Raw genomic sequence first — 17,268 nt, forward strand, 5'->3', positions numbered from 1 at the left:
TCCACATGTCCGTCAGCAGCATCTGGCTGCAGGTGTGTGCGATGAAGTCTCTGTGTTTGGCGGCGACCGCCAGCTTCAGACAGGTGGAGTTACTCCAGTTCTTCAGCTCGTACGTCAGCAGCTTCATCGCCACCTGCTCGTCGTGTTTGTACGACTGATCCAACAGCTCGTAGGCCAGCTGGCCGAACTCCCTGCAACAGAAGAGACGCAGCGGATGTGAGGTTCAATCACTAGATGCCGGAACACCGAACACTTCCTGTCAGTCGTTCACCATCTTTATATGAAACACAACGTCAGCTGTGTTACAGCTAGTGATCTAAAAACGTGTCCTAATCTACGGCTCAATTCTCAGTACGGTGTCCTTGTTAGGACATGTGAGACTCAGCTCGACACTGTCAGACTTCACGTGGTGCTGCAGTAACATAACGCTGTAGTTTTTTAACGTGACGTTGTTGTTCTTAAACATAACGCTGTACTTGTTGAACGTGATGCTGTAGTTCTTAAATGTGATGCTGTAGTTTTTGAATGTGATGCTGTAATTTTTGAACGTGATGCTGTAGTTTTTGAACGTGACTGTAGTTCTTAAACGTGACGCTGTCGTTTTTGAACGTGAAGCTGTAATTTTGGAACTTGACTCTGTAGTTCTTAAATGTGACGCTGTAGTTTTTTAACGTGACGCTGTAGTTCTAAAACGTTAAGCTGTAGTTTTTGAACATGACATTGTAGTTTTTTAACGTGACGCTGTCGTTTCTTAACGTTATGCTGTAGTTCTTTAACGTGGCGCTGTAGTTTTTGAACGTGAAGCTGTAATTTTGGAACTTGACTCTGTAGTTCTTAAACGTGACGCTGTAGTTCTTAAACGTGACGCTGTAGTTCTTAAACGTGATGCTGTAGTTTTTGAACGTGAAGCTGTAATTTTTTAACGTGACGCTGTAGTTCTTAAATGTGACGCTGTAGCTTTTTAACGTGACGCTGTAGTTCTAAAACGTGACGCTGTAGTTTTTGAACATGACGCTGTAGTTTTTTAACGTGACGCTGTCGTTTTTTAACGTTATGCTGTAGTTCTTTAACGTGACGCTGTCGTTTTTTACGTGACGCTGTAGTTCAGGCTCCAGTGTCGCTCCACATAACTTGTTCTTATTTACAGGATGTGATAGTTTTATCAGTATGTTGTGTTGAATGTTGTTCTGACTCTTAACTCTGATTGGCTGATGATCACATGACAGCAAAAGAACACAGGCAGAAAATAAGATGTGTTGGTAACCCTTTCTATGTGGGGCTCTCTGGTCTGAACAGGACCTGGTCTCTGGGTCTGTGGGACTTACTTGGAGTTGTTCTCCAGGTCCTGGTAGATGTCGTCCACCAGCTCGCTCTGGGACGACTCGTGGGCCATGGCCTTGTAGAGTTTACAGGCCACCAGCGCTTTGGCCATGGCCTCCTCCCCCCGCTGCCACAGGAACAGCGCCATCTTCTGGCGCTTCATCAGCACGGCCCACACCATGAGCTCGTGGAACGGGTACTGAAACCTGCTGACCTCTGGGTCGTCCACGTCGATGTCCACCTCCTCCTCCTTCTTCTTGTTCTTCTTTCCTTTACCCTTCGGACGGGGCTCGTCGTCCTGCAGGAACCGGTCCACATGAGTCCACACATCAGACACCGAGTCCACAATCAGATATACAGCAGGAATATTTAAAATAGATATAACACACCTCCATTCCAAGAAGTTTCAGAGCTTTAGGCTGTAAAACAAAATATGAAAAGATCAGTTTACTATTCCAGAAATGTACTGTATACGTTTTTAAAAACACACGTCAATTAAATCGTCTATCGTTGCTCGAATGATCACTGAGTTGATTCTTCATGTCCAGGATCTTTAAAAAGCAACTTTTTGAATGTGACGATGTCGTTTTTTTTAATGTGACACTAGTTTTTTAACGCAACGCTGTAGTTTTTTAACCTGATGCTGTAGTTTTTTAACTTAACGTTGTGGTTTTTGAACCTGATGCTGTAGTTTTTTAACTTAACGTTGTAGTTTTTGAATGTGACGCTGTAGTTTTTGAATGTGATGCTGTAGTTTTTTAACTTGACGATGTGGTTTTTTAACATGACACTGTAGTTTTTGAACATTACACTGTAGTTTTTTAAAGTGACTCTGTAGTTTTTGAGGTTGACGCTGTAGTTTTTTAACATGATGCTGTAGTTTTTGAACCTGACGCTGTAGTTTTTTAACTTGACTCTGTAGTTTTTGAACGGGACATTGTAGTTTTTTAACGTGACGCTGTTGTTTTTTAACGTTACGTTGTAGTTTTTGAACCTGACGCTGTAGTTTTTTAACTTGACTCTGTAGTTTTTGAACCTGACGCTGTAGTTTTTTAACTTGACTCTGTAGTTTTTGAACCTGACGCTGTAGTTTTTTAACTTGACTCTGTAGTTTTTGAACTTGACGCTGTCGTTTTTTAACATGACGCTGTAGTTTTTGAACCTGACGCTGTAGTTTTTTAACTTGACTCTGTAGTTTTTGAACTTGACGCTGTCGTTTTTTAACATGACGCTGTAGTTTTTGAACCTGACGCTGTAGTTTTTTAACTTGACTCTGTAGTTTTTGAACGGGACATTGTAGTTTTTGAACCTAACGCTGTAGTTTTTGAACTTGACGCTGTAGTTTTTTAACATGACGCTGTAGTTTTTGAACCTGACGCTGTAGTTTTTTAACTTGACTCTGTAGTTTTTGAACGGGACATTGTAGTTTTTGAACCTAACGCTGTAGTTTTTGAACTTGACGCTGTAGTTTTTTAACATGACGCTGTAGTTTTTTAACCTGACGCTGTAGTTTTTTAACTTGACTGTAGTTTTTGAACGGGACATTGTAGTTTTTGAACCTAACGCTGTAGTTTTTGAACTTGACGCTGTAGTTTTTTAACATGACGCTGTAGTTTTTTAACCTGACGCTGTAGTTTTTTAACTTGACTGTAGTTTTTGAACGGGACATTGTAGTTTTTGAACTTGACGCTGTAGTTTTTTAACGTGACGTTGTAGTTTTTGAACTTGACTCTGTAGTTTTTGAACATGACGCTGTAGTTTTTGAACATGATGCTGTAGTTTTTTAACTTGACGCTGTAGTTTTTTAACTTGGTGCTGTCGTTTTTAACAGGACTTTGTTGTTTTGAACCTGACGCTGTAGTTTTTTAACGTGGACATTCAGTGGCAGTTTGCTCACTCGCTTGAGGCCGTACAGGTTGTTGTACAGCGACCTGAAGCTCTTCCTGGTGTAGTAGCAGCGGTACGCTCCACCCATCAGGAACTCCAGCACCAGGCCGATATCGATCAGCGTGATCTGGTAGTCTGGAGGGAGATTACCCTGGAACACAAAGGATTGTACAGAGGAAGGAGACGAGTTAATAAATAAATTATACTTTATTACTAATTACATTTGTAATTACTCACAAGTGAAATTATTATATTAGTATCTATTTAATGATTATGAATAACTATATTATTGTTAATGGGTAACATGACGGGAAAACGGCGTAAATTTGGATAACTCTGTCAGTATTACTAATGCTATTATTATTACTATTGTTATTGTGGGGAACAAAGCGTTAATATAAGCCTGAAGGAAGGAGGTTTGTTTTTAAGGAACAGTCATGTAATATAAAATCCATCTGATATTCAGAACTGATAGACTGATTGATTGATTGGTGTCCTCCAGTGTGGCTGAGATGTTTGCAGGTTGTTATAAGTCGACTTACAGAAATACATTTTTTTAAATCAGCTTCTTTCTTTGATGACAAACAAAATCCTTTAACCTCTTTTACCCGACGGACCCGGTACCGGTTCAGCTGAGCTGTGAGTTAAAGCACTGCCTTTAAAACTTCATAAAATGCTGTATTGGTCTTTATTCTGAATAGTCTCTAAAAGTCGAGGCCTTAACGCGACTAAAACAACGCTCTGCGTGGATTTGGTCCAAACAATGTTTTTTGGACAATGATTTCAATATATTTAGTTACAAAATCAACACACGACAGATTGTATTTTTATTTTATAATATTTTTATATTGAATGTTTATACTTGACGTTGGATTATTTTTTGTTATCTTATTTACATTGTTATTGATCTTATTTGTTATTATCTAAGTTTACTTGATTATATTTCATTATTCAAATAAAACTACTCCATTTGGAGTCTAAATTATACAATTTAGTTGTTTTCTATTGATGTTATACTGTGCACAATGGTAGAATATGATGATGCACAATGGTAGAATGTGATGAGGCACAATGGTAGAATATGATGATGCACAATGGTAGAATGTGATGATGCACAATGGTAGAATGTGATGAGGCACAATGGTAGAATATGATGATGCACAATGGTAGAATGTGATGATGCACAATGTAGAATGTGATGATGCACAATGGTAGAATGTGATGATACACAATGGTAGAATGTGATGATGCACAATGGTAGAATGTGATGATGCACAGGGTGAATGTCATGGCCATAGGTTCCACTGTGTGCACGAAGCCTCCTGTAGTGGATATCAGGAGTATCTTAGAGCCAGATTCTCTTTCAAGAGGTAGAAAACCACATTTGGCACACTTTGGGTATCCAAGTGGTCCAGATGGAGAGTCCTCCTGGTCCTATCCTGACTAAAACCTTTGTAGAATCTATGTGCTTTGTGTTATTTATATCTGCTTTGGCTCAGTTGTAGTCGAGGAGTTGCTGAATGAATTCAGTGGTCATCTCTGTGCATAGCATCATTGCTATAATGGTGTTATCCACTGTCATAACACAGTTTACTCAGGCATAGTAAGAGTCACAGTGTTACTGACACTGTGGATGAATTCTCTGAGGTCTTACCCATCCATAGAGACCACGATCATGCAGGTAGACCTTCTAGTTGTGGAGCTATTCTTGATTAAAGATGTTTAAATACACAAAACTCACCTTTTTCACGTCTCTGACCACAAAGTGCAGTGTGTTGGCCGGTCCCAACTTCTACAGGACACAAACAGCAAAACAAACAGGAAACGGATGAAGAGTAAACAACAACAACAACAACAACAACAACAAAAACAGGGTTCGTACGGTCGTGGAAAACCGGCCTGGAAACGTCTGGGACAAATGTGAAATCAAGAAAGGTTTAGGAAAATATTTTCATAAATATTTCATTTCAACACGGTTCCATTTTTTTGAAGTGTGTATGCAATGGAGAAAAAAAACTGTAAAACAGCATCTTCTTTTTCAGGAATATCCCCACAGAGAGAGTTTGTAATACTGCAAATATATAAATATTACAATACTTTAGGATCAGTCCCTATCGTGTTACTCTCCTTCACCGACAGATGTAATGACTCATAACAGACGTTTATTTCAATGAAAATCTTCTTTTATTACAAATTGCTTTGGATCATTATTTATTATTGAAAGTATAAATTGATAGTTGATAGACGATATTTGTGCTAGGTGTATAAATGCAGTATTATTGTGCTTAAACCGTGATATTAGAACTGTGTGTGATTAACGCTGCAGCTGTTACAGTGATTACTGATTCATGTGTTTGCTCTAATTGGACTTGTTGCACTTCACAAGCAGATGAATTGAGTGTGTGAACATTATAATAATAATAATAATAATAATATAATACGTGTGGTGACACACAGACGGCGGCAGAGAGCTTCTCTTTATAATCTGACAATAACGTGACTCACATGATGTTTTAAGAGCTGGTTTTAGAGGCACGCAGATAAAGATTAGAGGCCGGCGGTGATATAACAGAAGATGAAGAGCATCGCTGATGGATGTTAAGCTGCAGATAAACATGTCGATGAGAATATGGAGGTTAAAGCACAAAGCTTTTGTTTCATAACTCGTCTTCACAACAAACAAGAGAAACGCCGTTCATATAAAAGAAGCTTTTTTAAACATCACTCTGATATAATAAGGTAATATCAGCTATACGAATTTGTTTTAATGGACCGTTAACAAAACAAAAATAAGAAATATTCATATTCAATTAACTTCATTATCAAGTGAAATGATACAGATGTGTTGTAAAGTAGGTAAGTCGATCAGCAGCTGTAGGCTACAGTACAGATGTGCAGATAAATATTCAACCTTCAGTAAGTAGCCGTGTTATAAACGTGATAATGTACAGCTAGCGGGTCATTGTTGGGCGATGCACAACGCCCTGTCAGGGTTTATTTCACAACAATGACCCGCCAGCTGGACATTATCTCTCGTGATATATAACACTGAGGACACTGATGACACCGAGGACACTGAGGACTACGTGGTGTCTTCAGGTGCATCTCACCGTGTTGTACAGCTCCTCCAGGCGAGGAATCGTCAGGAAGTGATGGATGTTGACTCCGTTCTCGATCAGCAGTTTGACAAAGTCCACCCTGTCCAACACCAGAGCGTCCATCATGGCCTGCTCCAGAGAGTTCACCTGTCGCAACATCATCATCATCATCATCATCATCATCATCATCATCAGTCCCAGCGGGGGTGTCTGAGTTATGAGGCTCTGAATATATGTCATGGATCCTGATGTTAGTGACTGACCCAGCTGAGCAGCTCCAGTTTCCTGGGGTCGGTCTCCTCAGGTGGTTCAGGTTTGGTTTTGCCTCCTTTCCCTTTCTTCCCCCGGGCTTTCCCTTTCCCTCCTCCTCCCGCTGGCGGTCGCTGGACCACCGGACTTTTGGGCCGGTCGGTGGGTGAAGAGCTCACAGGCTGCAGAAACACCAGCAGCATACAGTCAGTTTGGCTTCTTTAACTGTGGGACAACTGATCTGTTAACGGAGGGATAGACGGTTTCTGGTCGTCTTACTTCCCTTACTTTCATCCAGCTGCTCACCGTAGTTTTCATCAAACCAACAGGAAGAAACAGAGACTGTGTTGGGGATTTTTTTCATCAGCGGATTAATCCACATTTGGTGCTCTAGTGAGTGTTAGTGGCAGCAGGACCAACACGTTCTCACTCCCAGCTCATCAAATACTGCCGCTTGGTCAGTGCTTTCAAAATAAACTTCCGTTTCCACAGGAAGTTAGGTCTAGGCAACACGACCACTTAGTTATGGTTAGGAAACAATCGTGGTTGACGTTAACTTCACTGACTCACGGGACTGACGATACTAACATCTCACATGACTCAAGCGACTGACTATACTGACGAGTCACGTGACTCACGGGACTGACAATACTAGTGACTCACGTGACTGATGATACTAATGACTCATTTGAATAATAACTCACGTGTCTCAGGGGATTGATGATACTAACGACTCATGTGACTCAAGGGGTGCGATACTGACGAGTCCCGTGACAAAATAAGTCAACGTTACTTTTAGCCTCACACGGGGCACCAATAGTGGTCCCATGGTTGGGAGATAACGCTGCCGGTTCGGCAGTGTTAGACAAGCTGGGAGTGAGAACGTTCAGGAGGATCAATTCATTATTAGTTTTTCATGGGATTTGTTTACAATAAGAAGAACACAGACTATACTTTTTTGTGATTGATATGATGTCATCTAGATGAAATGTAATCACGTGTAAACTCACAGGCCAGTGGTGACCGTACACAAAGATCTGACTGCGAGCGATGTCCACTCTGTTCCAGGCCAGCGCCAAACTCAGCTGATCAGACGCCGACGCATTCGTACCTGAAATCACACCAATAAACAACACAGGTGACCTTTGACCTCATTAATCAGTATTACCCTATGATTAACATGATTACAGTGTTGTGTTGTTACCTTTGAGCAGAGCCGTCAGGATGGACATCTCTATGTCCTGCTGTCCCTCTGAGCCCATCCTGAACACTGTGATCTACACAACACAACACACATCACACAACACAACACAACACAACACACATTACACTGTCATCTAGAGCTGTCAATCAATTAAAATATTTAATTGCAATTAATCAAACATCATCTGTTCTAAATGAACCTTTCCAGTATTTAATCCTCTTATCAACATGGGAGTGGACAAATATGCTGCTTTATGTAAATGTATGTATATATTTATTATTGTAAATCTATTAACAACACAAAACAATAACAGATATTGATCCAGAAACCCTCACAGGTACTGCATTTAACATAAAACAATATGCTCCAATCCTAACATGGCAAACTGCAGCCCAACAGGCAACAACAGCTGTCAGTGTGTCAGTGTGCTGACTTGACTATGACTTGCCCCAAACTGCATGTGATTATCATAAAGTGGGCATGTCTGTAAAGGGGAGACTCGTGGGTACCCATAGAACCCATTTACATTCACTGATCTGGAGGTCAGAGGTCAAGGGACCCCTTTGAAAACGGACATGACAGTTTTTCCTCTCCAACATTTAGCGTAACTTCGAAGTGTTATTTACCCTCCTTCATGACAAGCTAGTATTTTTCAGACTTTCTTCTGACTTTTATTGGACATTATTCTTGCTTTTTTTTTTAACTTTTTTTCACTTTTTAAAACATTTTGGGGACTTTTTATCTGACAATTTTCCGACTTTTTTCGGACATTTTTAAACATTTTTCTTAATTTTTTTGGACTTTTTTAAAACATTTTTTCTGACATTTTTCTGACAGTTTTCCTCACAAAAATGTTGTGTCAGTTTGGAGCGTTATTTAACCTCCTTCATGACCAGCTAGTCTGACATGGTTGGTACCGATTGAGTCATCAGGTTTTCTAGTTTCATATGATACCAGGATCAGACTTTTCTTCTGCCTTTTTTTCGGACATTTTATTGGACATTTTTCTGACTTTTTTTAAGATGTTTTTCAGATATTTTGGGACTTTTTTGACTTTTTTTTAGATATTTCTTCGGATATTTTGGGACTTTTTTTTTTTTTTTAATTACATTTTTCTACGTTGTTTTCGGACATTTTTCAGACTTTTTTTTTTTTTTTTTTTTTACATTTTTTAGACTTTTTTTAGAAGTTTTTCTGACATTTTGGGACTTGATTTTGGACATTTTTCTGACAATTTTCAGGCGACCAGTATTATTCACTCTAGCTTTAAAACTGAGCCGCTACAACCTAAATAAATCAAAAATTGCGTTAATGCGTTAAAGAAATTGGTGCCGTTAAAACGAATTTGTGTTAACTTTGAAAGCCCAAATTAAGAGTATTGAAGTACTGGGAGTTTTGGGACTATTACAGTATTATAATATTAGGTGTATTAGAGACCAAAGGATTGTACGCTGATTATTAACTTCCACTGTCACTGATAACTGTGTCTTTAACGGCTCTTATAGAGTTTCTACTTTTACTTCTATTCTTATTCTAGTTGTATATACCCATTATTATCTTTATTATTAGTTTTATTTGTATTATTTATTTATTTATTCATTCATATGATTTATTCATTAATTCATTTATTCTATTTTCTATAGTATCTCTACTTCTTTCTGTCTTTATGCTGCTGCAGCTCCTTAGTTTCCCCTCAATAAAGAATCACCTTATCTTATTTTTCACAGACGTTCTGACTCAGTAACAGACGAGTTACTGTCAGTACGTTGATATCGAGTGATATCAACGTACTGACCAGTGAACAGTCAGTGTTGCTTTCAGGTCTGTGCAGAAACATTTAATCTGACAACAAATCATTTTAAGTGAATTGATGTGATTTTGATCTGAATGCTGCAGCTGTCCTCAGGAAGAAGCAGAGGATTGTGGGATTAAATAAATGGCGGAGGGTAACGGATCAATCTCCATTAAGCGGCGTAGTTTTGGGGTCAAAGGTAAAACCGTGGTCATTATGTTAATGTCACAGTCGGCAGGTCCACCCTGCTGCTGCTTTTACAGCCTGCTGCTTTAGATCACAGACTGTATGTAAAGATGACCGACGCGTCTCCACTTCCTCCCGCTGAACCGAAGTGAAGCCTAAATATCCCCCATACGGGAGCTGCCATCTAATCTGGGGTCAAAGGGTTTATACTGTCTGTCAGGGGTTCTGGTGTGGCCAGCGGACATCAGACCGCCACATATAGGAAGATCCCATAGACTTCAATGTAATCTGACGTATGTTTGGACTTTCATTTTGACAAGTTTGTACGCATTCATCTCTCGTTGTCTAAACGTTTGTTTTATTCACGTCTAATAATTATTTTGTGCCTGTGAGTGTTCGCGCTACCTTAACAAATGAAGGTTGATCGCCGTCATGTCCCTACCCTTCAGCGTTAATGCGTTATTATCACCTGATCTTTGACAGCCCTAGTTTTTATCTGACGAAATATTCTGCTTTGATCCATATTTGTTGGCGTTTAGCCTTTCAAAAACAACATTTTCACAGAGAGAGGCAACACTGACGAGTTATATTCATTAAAGAATGTTGATTTAATAAAAAAGAAAATAAAGAATGTTGATTTAATAAAAAAGAAAATACTACTCATTTAACACACTGACAGTAGGTCGGGAACCACCGTATTAAAAGACTCTAAAGCTACATTCATATGTCGCCATTGAGGCGTTGCTGATGCGCTCGTTGACGTAGTTATGATGTTAAATAGAGCTGGAGTGTGTTCCAATCCACGTACTTCCAGAAGTAGTCGACTGTTGCTCTTTAAAATTAGTGTCCGGGGCGGCTGGTTAGCTCAGTCGGTAGAGCGAGCGCCCATGTAACACCAAGGCTCAGTCCTAGCAGCGGTAGACCCGGGTTCAAATCCGGCCTGTGGTCCTTTCCGCATGTCATTTCTCTGTCTCCCCCTTTCCAACACTCTATCCACTGTCCTATCAATAAATGCTTAAAAATGCCCCCAAAAAATAACTTTAAAAAAAAAAAAAAATTAGTGTCCGATTAATATCACAGTAATGTGAATTACAGATGCACCTTGAAAACCGAGCTTGCTGTTTGGCGCTAGCGTTAGCTGCTAATTCCGGGTACACAACACCAGAATGAAGCTGATTCTTCGGCCTGATTCCTCCGGATTGTTTGATGCATCTTAATAAAAGTATAATGAAGTATTCTTTCCGTATAGGCCTACAGAAAGGTGAACTAGGCTTGTAGTTGTGCTCACTGTTGGATAGAGTCGCCTATTAAAGTGTGTGAGAGTTTGGAAACGAATGTTTTGAGATGAATTTACTTCAATTCATCAAGAAATTTCTACATTTTTGGATTCACCGTGTTAGAAAAATTAATACATTTTTTTATCATCACAAAACATCAAGTCAAATAACAAAAGTCTCTTTATGTAATACATAAATCACTGGCTAAGTACTACAGGTTAAAGTATACAAAGTCTACTTTCATAAACTAAAAAGTGAGCTACAAGTATAAGCCTATTAAACTAACAGTATACCTTTAAGTTCACTTGGAGTATTGTTCATAGTATAGTTACAGTACAAAATACAACTTAGATGTAAACTAGTTGTGTGCACAAAGTTTATTGTTCTTACACTTCAAAGTGTATTTTTATAAACTAAAAAGTGGACCAATTTAGTCCAAAGAAGTATTGAAGTAGTACACTTACACGTATACTACTAGTACATTGACATTAGTATATTTACTACATAAAGTGTACTTAAGTAAACTTCATAAGATAAAGTTGAAGTATGCTACTTTTACGTAAAGGAGAAGGTTAACTTATCGTAACAGCAGCTGCCTCCGCCGGGTTTCCAAACATGGTCACTTTAGGTTCCAGAAAAAACAACAACCAAGATGGCGACGGCCAAAATGCCAAAGACGAGGCTTCAAAATGACAGTCCTCAAACCGATGGGTGACATCACGATGACATCACGGGGACATCACGGTGACTACGTTCACTTTTATATGCAGTCTATGGGTTGGAGTGGGATTGAAGGGTTTTCATTACTGAGCTTCTGTGACACAGAGTTTCAGTAAAATATCCTCTGACTATCTTTGATTTAAAGCTAATCACACCCTCCAACCACCCCGACCTCTGACCTCTGACCTGTGACCTCTGACCTGCGACAAATAAATGTGTTCGAAGGAAAACCATGACAGAGAATGAGGATGAATGTGACACACAGACGACAGGACGAGTGATGAATGAACTCGGCGGTTTTATTGTTGCGCGGGTTTGAAGATGGCGGTTGAATGAAGCGGTCCGTCTGACCTACCAGAGCTCTCTTCTTCATGCACTCCATCACCATGAGGAAGATCTGCTGCGCCTGGCTGCGGCTGTAGTTGAAGGTTTTCTGGATGGTGACCAGCAGCTGGTCTTTGACGCCGTCGCTCAGCAACCTGAACAGAAAACAAAACCACCAGACGGTCACGTGATGTAACGAGAGCTTTGATCTCTGAGAACGCCGAACCGTCACTCACCCGTCATCCCCGCAGTATCTGTGTGCGAAGGAAATGATGTCGGAGGCGCGACCGCTGCCGTCACAGATGACGACAGGGACCGGAGGTTCCTCCTTCAGACTCTCCAACACGATGGAGATGACGTTAGGACCCCCCTCCAGGATCAGACACACCACGGGGACACCCTGGCCCAGACCTGACGCACAGGAAACACACTCAGGGTTCATGACCGACGGCCACGTGATCAACGAGGGGGAGCCGTAACACAACGGATGGCGAGCTAATCTGCTAGCATGTTTACGCAGCTGTATATCTAATAAACTGACTGTGTTTAATGATATTCTATTGATCACCAGGGAGTCATTAACTGGCTAACTGGGTTCTCTGGTTAGCAGTGTGTGGGTCTTCTGTGGTTCTTCTGTGGTTGAAGTGAGTGACGGCTGAGCCTCCCTTTGCTGTCCCTGCCTTACAGACATCTCCAGGCATAGGATGACAAAGGGAAACCCACAGGTCACATGGTTGGTCACATGATTGGTCACATGGTTGGTCACATGATTGGTCACATGATTGGTCACATGGTTGGTCACATGATTGGTCACATGGTTGGTCACATGATTGGTCACATGGTTGGTCACATGATTGGTCACATGATTGGTCACATGATTGGTCACATGGTTGGTCACATGATTGGTCACATGATTGGTCACATGATTCGTCACATGATTCGTCAGATGATGGTGCCACCAGGAGTCCAAAACGTTTCATCCGAAGACCTGAAGAAAGATGAAGCGCCTGATTGGCTGACAGGTGTCCCGGGTGTGTGACTCACGCGTGTTGATCTTCTGCAGAGCGATGTGTTTCTCCAGCTGCCGCCGGAGTCGGACCTCGGCGCCGTACTTCCCGCTGGTCCCGTTATCAGACAGGATGAAGTGCGAGTGGCTGCTGTTCAGGACCGACAGCTTGCTGAGCGGGTTGGACATGGTCTGATAGGGCCGGGTTACCTGGAACGCACACACGTGATTGGCCCAATCGGAGGTGGGAGGAGTCACAACGTTGGCTCAAGTCAAGAACGGAGAGTTTTAATCAAAGAACGTTTATTGATAAGAAGTGAAAGTTAATTGTTCGTTCCAAAACGGCGGCAGTGCTACTGCAGCTGTTATAAAGGAAACAACAGAGTTTCGTCTGTTTGCTTCGAGACTCTTTGTTTTCAGTCTTTATATTAATGATTTATTAAACAATGAGTGTCGGTGTGTGTAACAGCAGTTTCCTGTGGACCTCTAGTGGTCCGTGCTGGTACTGTAGGGGGACATGAGCCCGTTAAAGGTGCACTGTGACAGATGTGGCCAGAATCATAGTTTAAAAAACATTATCACAGAATGTGAAGAGCTTACAGAGGTGGTTCTGGTTCGGTCTAGTTCTAGTTCAGTCTGGTTCTGGTTTGTTCTGGTTCTGGTTCTGGTTCTGGTTTGTTCTGGTTCTGGTTTGGTCTGGTTCTGGTTCAGTCTGGTCTGGTTCTGGTTCGGTCTGGTTCTGGTTTGGTCTTGTTCTGGTTCAGTCTGGTTCTTGTTCGGTCTGGTTCAGTCTGGTTCTGGTACAGTCTGGTTCTGGTTCGGTCTGGTTCTGGTTTGTTCTGGTTCAGTCTGGTTCTGGTTCGGTCTAGTTCTGGTTCAGTCTGGTTCTGGTTCGGTCTGGTTCTGGTTCGGTCTGGTTCTGGTTTGTCTTACGTCTCTCCCGATGAGGTCCTCCTTGTTCTCCACGATGCCCCACGGTGCGATGCCGATAGCGCAGACTTTCCCTCTGGACTTTGACGAATGATCTTTGAGAGCGTCTCCAACGTGGCGGATCACTCCTGAAACGCCACGGAGATCAGGATCCAGTCAGAGGAAGAGGTTTCAGTAGAAAGACGTGATCACCACACAAACATCATCCATCGTTACGTCTATCGACCTCCTTACTCTGTTAGTAGCCATGAACACGCTAGCTAACGCTGGCAAGTATGGTTGTCTTGTTTTATTAACAACGTCTGAAGAACATCCTAGTTTCTCTCAACATGTGCCGTCACTCTCTCTCCAGGATCACCAGAGGTAGTTGGGAACGTTAACATGAACCAGCGGGACCAGATTAGACCGCTACGCCGCTGGAGACTACTGCAGGTGAAGTGGTCTCCTGGCGGCGAGGAGTGAGGCAGAGGGACCGTGACCCGGCGCTGTCCTCTCTGGATGTCTCTAGTTAACTATCCTTCAGTAAAGTCAGTCACAAAGAGAGTCGGACAACATCAGAGAAGCGTTTCAGAGACGGAGAGAAAGGGGTGCTAATAGTTTAGCCTTCTGCTAACAGCAGCCGTTAGCCTCCAGTCCTTCCTTTGTTTAGCCTCCAGCTAGCACCGTTATGACCTCATCATGACGTCATCACTAAAAGGGTCTATGAAGCTGAAGCCGTCTGAACTGATGTGGATTCTGTTTTAAACTGAAAAACTAAAAGGACTTGAAGTGGTCATCAGTAACATTTTACATCTTTTTGCTCAAATGAATTATAATTTAGTCGCCGTCAGTCGTCCTGCTCGTCTGTTCGTTCCAGATGTTCAGCTGTCTGATGAGAACAGAGCTGGATTAGCTTAGCTTAGCATAAAGGCTGGAAACGGGGGGAAACAGCTAGCCTGGCTCCGTCCAGAGTTCAACCCTAGTCTCCGATCAACACGGTGAAAGGTAAAAGGTCTGGTTTGTACCGGTGCTGACTCCTCCGGTGAAGATCCAGGCTCCGGTGGTCACCGCGGCTTTGATCAGGCCTTTCCCAAAAACCTGCTTCAGTTTGGGCGGCAGGTCGAAGTTCTGCAGGCCGCCGTGGACCGAGATCAGCAGCGTGGGGAGCTCCAGCTGCCAGTCCTTCATCATCAGGTGGAGCAGGTGGTCCGCTTTAGAGTCATAGGACACACGGATGTACTGGAGGAGGAAGAGGAGGAGGAGGAGGAGGAGGAAGAGGAGGAAGAGGAGGAGGAGGAGGAGGAGGAGGAAGAGGAAGAGGAAGAGGAGGAGGAGGAGGAAGAGGAGGAGGAGGAAGAGGAAGAGGAAGAGGAGGAAGAAGAGGAGGAGGAGGAGGAGGAAGAGTGAAAAGAGGAGGAACTATTATTGATCCGCTGGTGTTGTTGCACCACAGAAACATTAAATAATATTAAATATTAAATATTAAACGTGAAATATTTAACATTGAATGTCAAATGTTGAATATTAAACAAATAAACATAAAACATCAAATATTTAATACTGAACTAAAATGTACTATTTACTGTTAAAACATTAAAAACATTAAACGTTAAATATTAAACATTTAATGTCAAATGTTGAATATCAAACATGCAACATGCAATTAATATTAAATATTAAACATATTAACATTCAAAATATCAAAATATGTGAAAATATTAAATAAAATTAAACACAAATATTAAATATAAAAACAAAAATATAAAAAAAAATTTTTAAACACAAATATTAAAAATTAACTATTGAATGCTAAAACATTGAATGTTAAATATTAATCATTTAAAATTAAATGTTGAATACTAATCATCACGCAATTAATATTAAATATTAAATATATTAACAATATTTAAAAAGATTAAACACATAATATATGAAGTATTAAACATCAACTATTAAATGCTAAAACACATTAAACGATAAATAACAAACATTCCATGTGATATATATATCTATATAGATATATATCTATATCTATATCTATATATATTATATTAAAGTAAAGTATAAAAGCACCAAGGCCTTGTTGACGTGTCCTCCTCCCTGGAACTCGATGACCCCGTAGGAGTCGGTGGACGAGGTCTGGGTGTGTTTCAGGGGGTTCCACCTCTCTGCAGGTTGGACCTCCAGCTGGACCAGAGGGGCCCCCGCAGGGACCGAGGTGTGCTGCGACACCGGCTGACCACAACCGCACCTGAACATCAACAACAACAACAACAACAACAACAACAACAACAACAACAACAACAACAACAACACAATAAAGACAGACAACGCTTTAAATCAGACGGCAGAGAGACGACAGGAAACAAGAGAGAGTATATGAAACTCTGGAAGCCGTCCAGGCTGTCCGGACCTGCTGGCGTCTTTGCTGGGAATAATCTGGACACATTCTCTCTTCTGGAAAGTCCTCTCGATCCACGCTCTCTGAGTCTGAACACAAACAGGAAGGAAACATCAGGACTACTCAAATATGAGTCAGTTTACATTACGGACACTGAAATGTTGGTCATTTAATCGGTTAAATAACATAAGAAATAATCAGTAATCAATAATCAGTTTGATCTTATTACAAACAAGCTAGTTATTGATCGATGGTCTCAGAACTTTTGTTTAGGGGAAACGTAATCAATCAATCAATCAATCAATCAATCAATCAATCAATCCCACTTTCAGTACTCATTTCTTCAGTGAACTTTCCGTTTCATCTGAAGACTAAATGAAATCTTCTAAACTAGATTTAATCAGAATGAATGAAGAGACGTGTGACGGACAGTCTGCAGAAGTAAAGAATGTCTCTGCTGAGCGAGTCCTGGTTTTGTTCGTATCACACATCGAGGACGCCGTTCACCTTCCTGCCAACCACGCCTCACGTTATCTCTCTGACCTGCAGGCGGCGCTAACACGCCAAGAAACACGACAATACGACCACAAAGGCAGTGAAGAAGAAGACTGCTGGCGGTCACACTTCATAAAACCGCCCGCGATTTACGGTGTGATTACGTGACACATAAATCAAGACTGACTTCTGGTTTCAGTGTTTTTAGACCCGACCTCCGTCCGGTTGGGCGTTTGACGCTCTTTATACTTCCTGGTTCACAATTACGTGGATTAAATGTGAATTGATTTCCTGAATATGAATTACAGTGCATTACTTATAGGTATAGCTACGAACGGTGGATGAGAACAGCGTGTTGAACCCCGAAGGTACAGTATCATTCAGTTCATAGATCCTCTAA

General features: G+C 41.2%; 1 protein-coding gene across 1 annotated transcript in view; it reads right to left on the bottom strand.

The window, feature by feature from the left end:
* Nucleotides 1–17,268, bottom strand: part of trpm1a (transient receptor potential cation channel, subfamily M, member 1a) — a 38,215-nt gene that overhangs the window by 11,469 nt on the left and 9,478 nt on the right. Inside the window, exons 2-17 of the mRNA XM_074657093.1 lie at nt 16,386–16,462; nt 16,046–16,223; nt 14,998–15,211; nt 13,997–14,121; nt 13,102–13,273; nt 12,294–12,468; nt 12,089–12,212; nt 7,759–7,831; nt 7,565–7,665; nt 6,569–6,736; nt 6,318–6,452; nt 4,949–4,999; nt 3,218–3,358; nt 1,710–1,739; nt 1,326–1,618; nt 1–191 (exon numbers count right to left, since the gene is read on the bottom strand). The exon at nt 1–191 is cut by the window's left edge and continues 38 nt beyond it. Of these exons, the coding sequence (XP_074513194.1) occupies nt 1–191; nt 1,326–1,618; nt 1,710–1,739; nt 3,218–3,358; nt 4,949–4,999; nt 6,318–6,452; nt 6,569–6,736; nt 7,565–7,665; nt 7,759–7,831; nt 12,089–12,212; nt 12,294–12,468; nt 13,102–13,273; nt 13,997–14,121; nt 14,998–15,211; nt 16,046–16,223; nt 16,386–16,462 (2,248 nt within the window). The remainder of the gene's footprint in view (nt 192–1,325; nt 1,619–1,709; nt 1,740–3,217; nt 3,359–4,948; nt 5,000–6,317; nt 6,453–6,568; nt 6,737–7,564; nt 7,666–7,758; nt 7,832–12,088; nt 12,213–12,293; nt 12,469–13,101; nt 13,274–13,996; nt 14,122–14,997; nt 15,212–16,045; nt 16,224–16,385; nt 16,463–17,268) is intronic.

Source organism: Sebastes fasciatus, chromosome 2, assembly GCF_043250625.1.
Source record: "Sebastes fasciatus isolate fSebFas1 chromosome 2, fSebFas1.pri, whole genome shotgun sequence".
Taxonomy (NCBI): Eukaryota; Metazoa; Chordata; class Actinopteri; order Perciformes; family Sebastidae; genus Sebastes; species Sebastes fasciatus.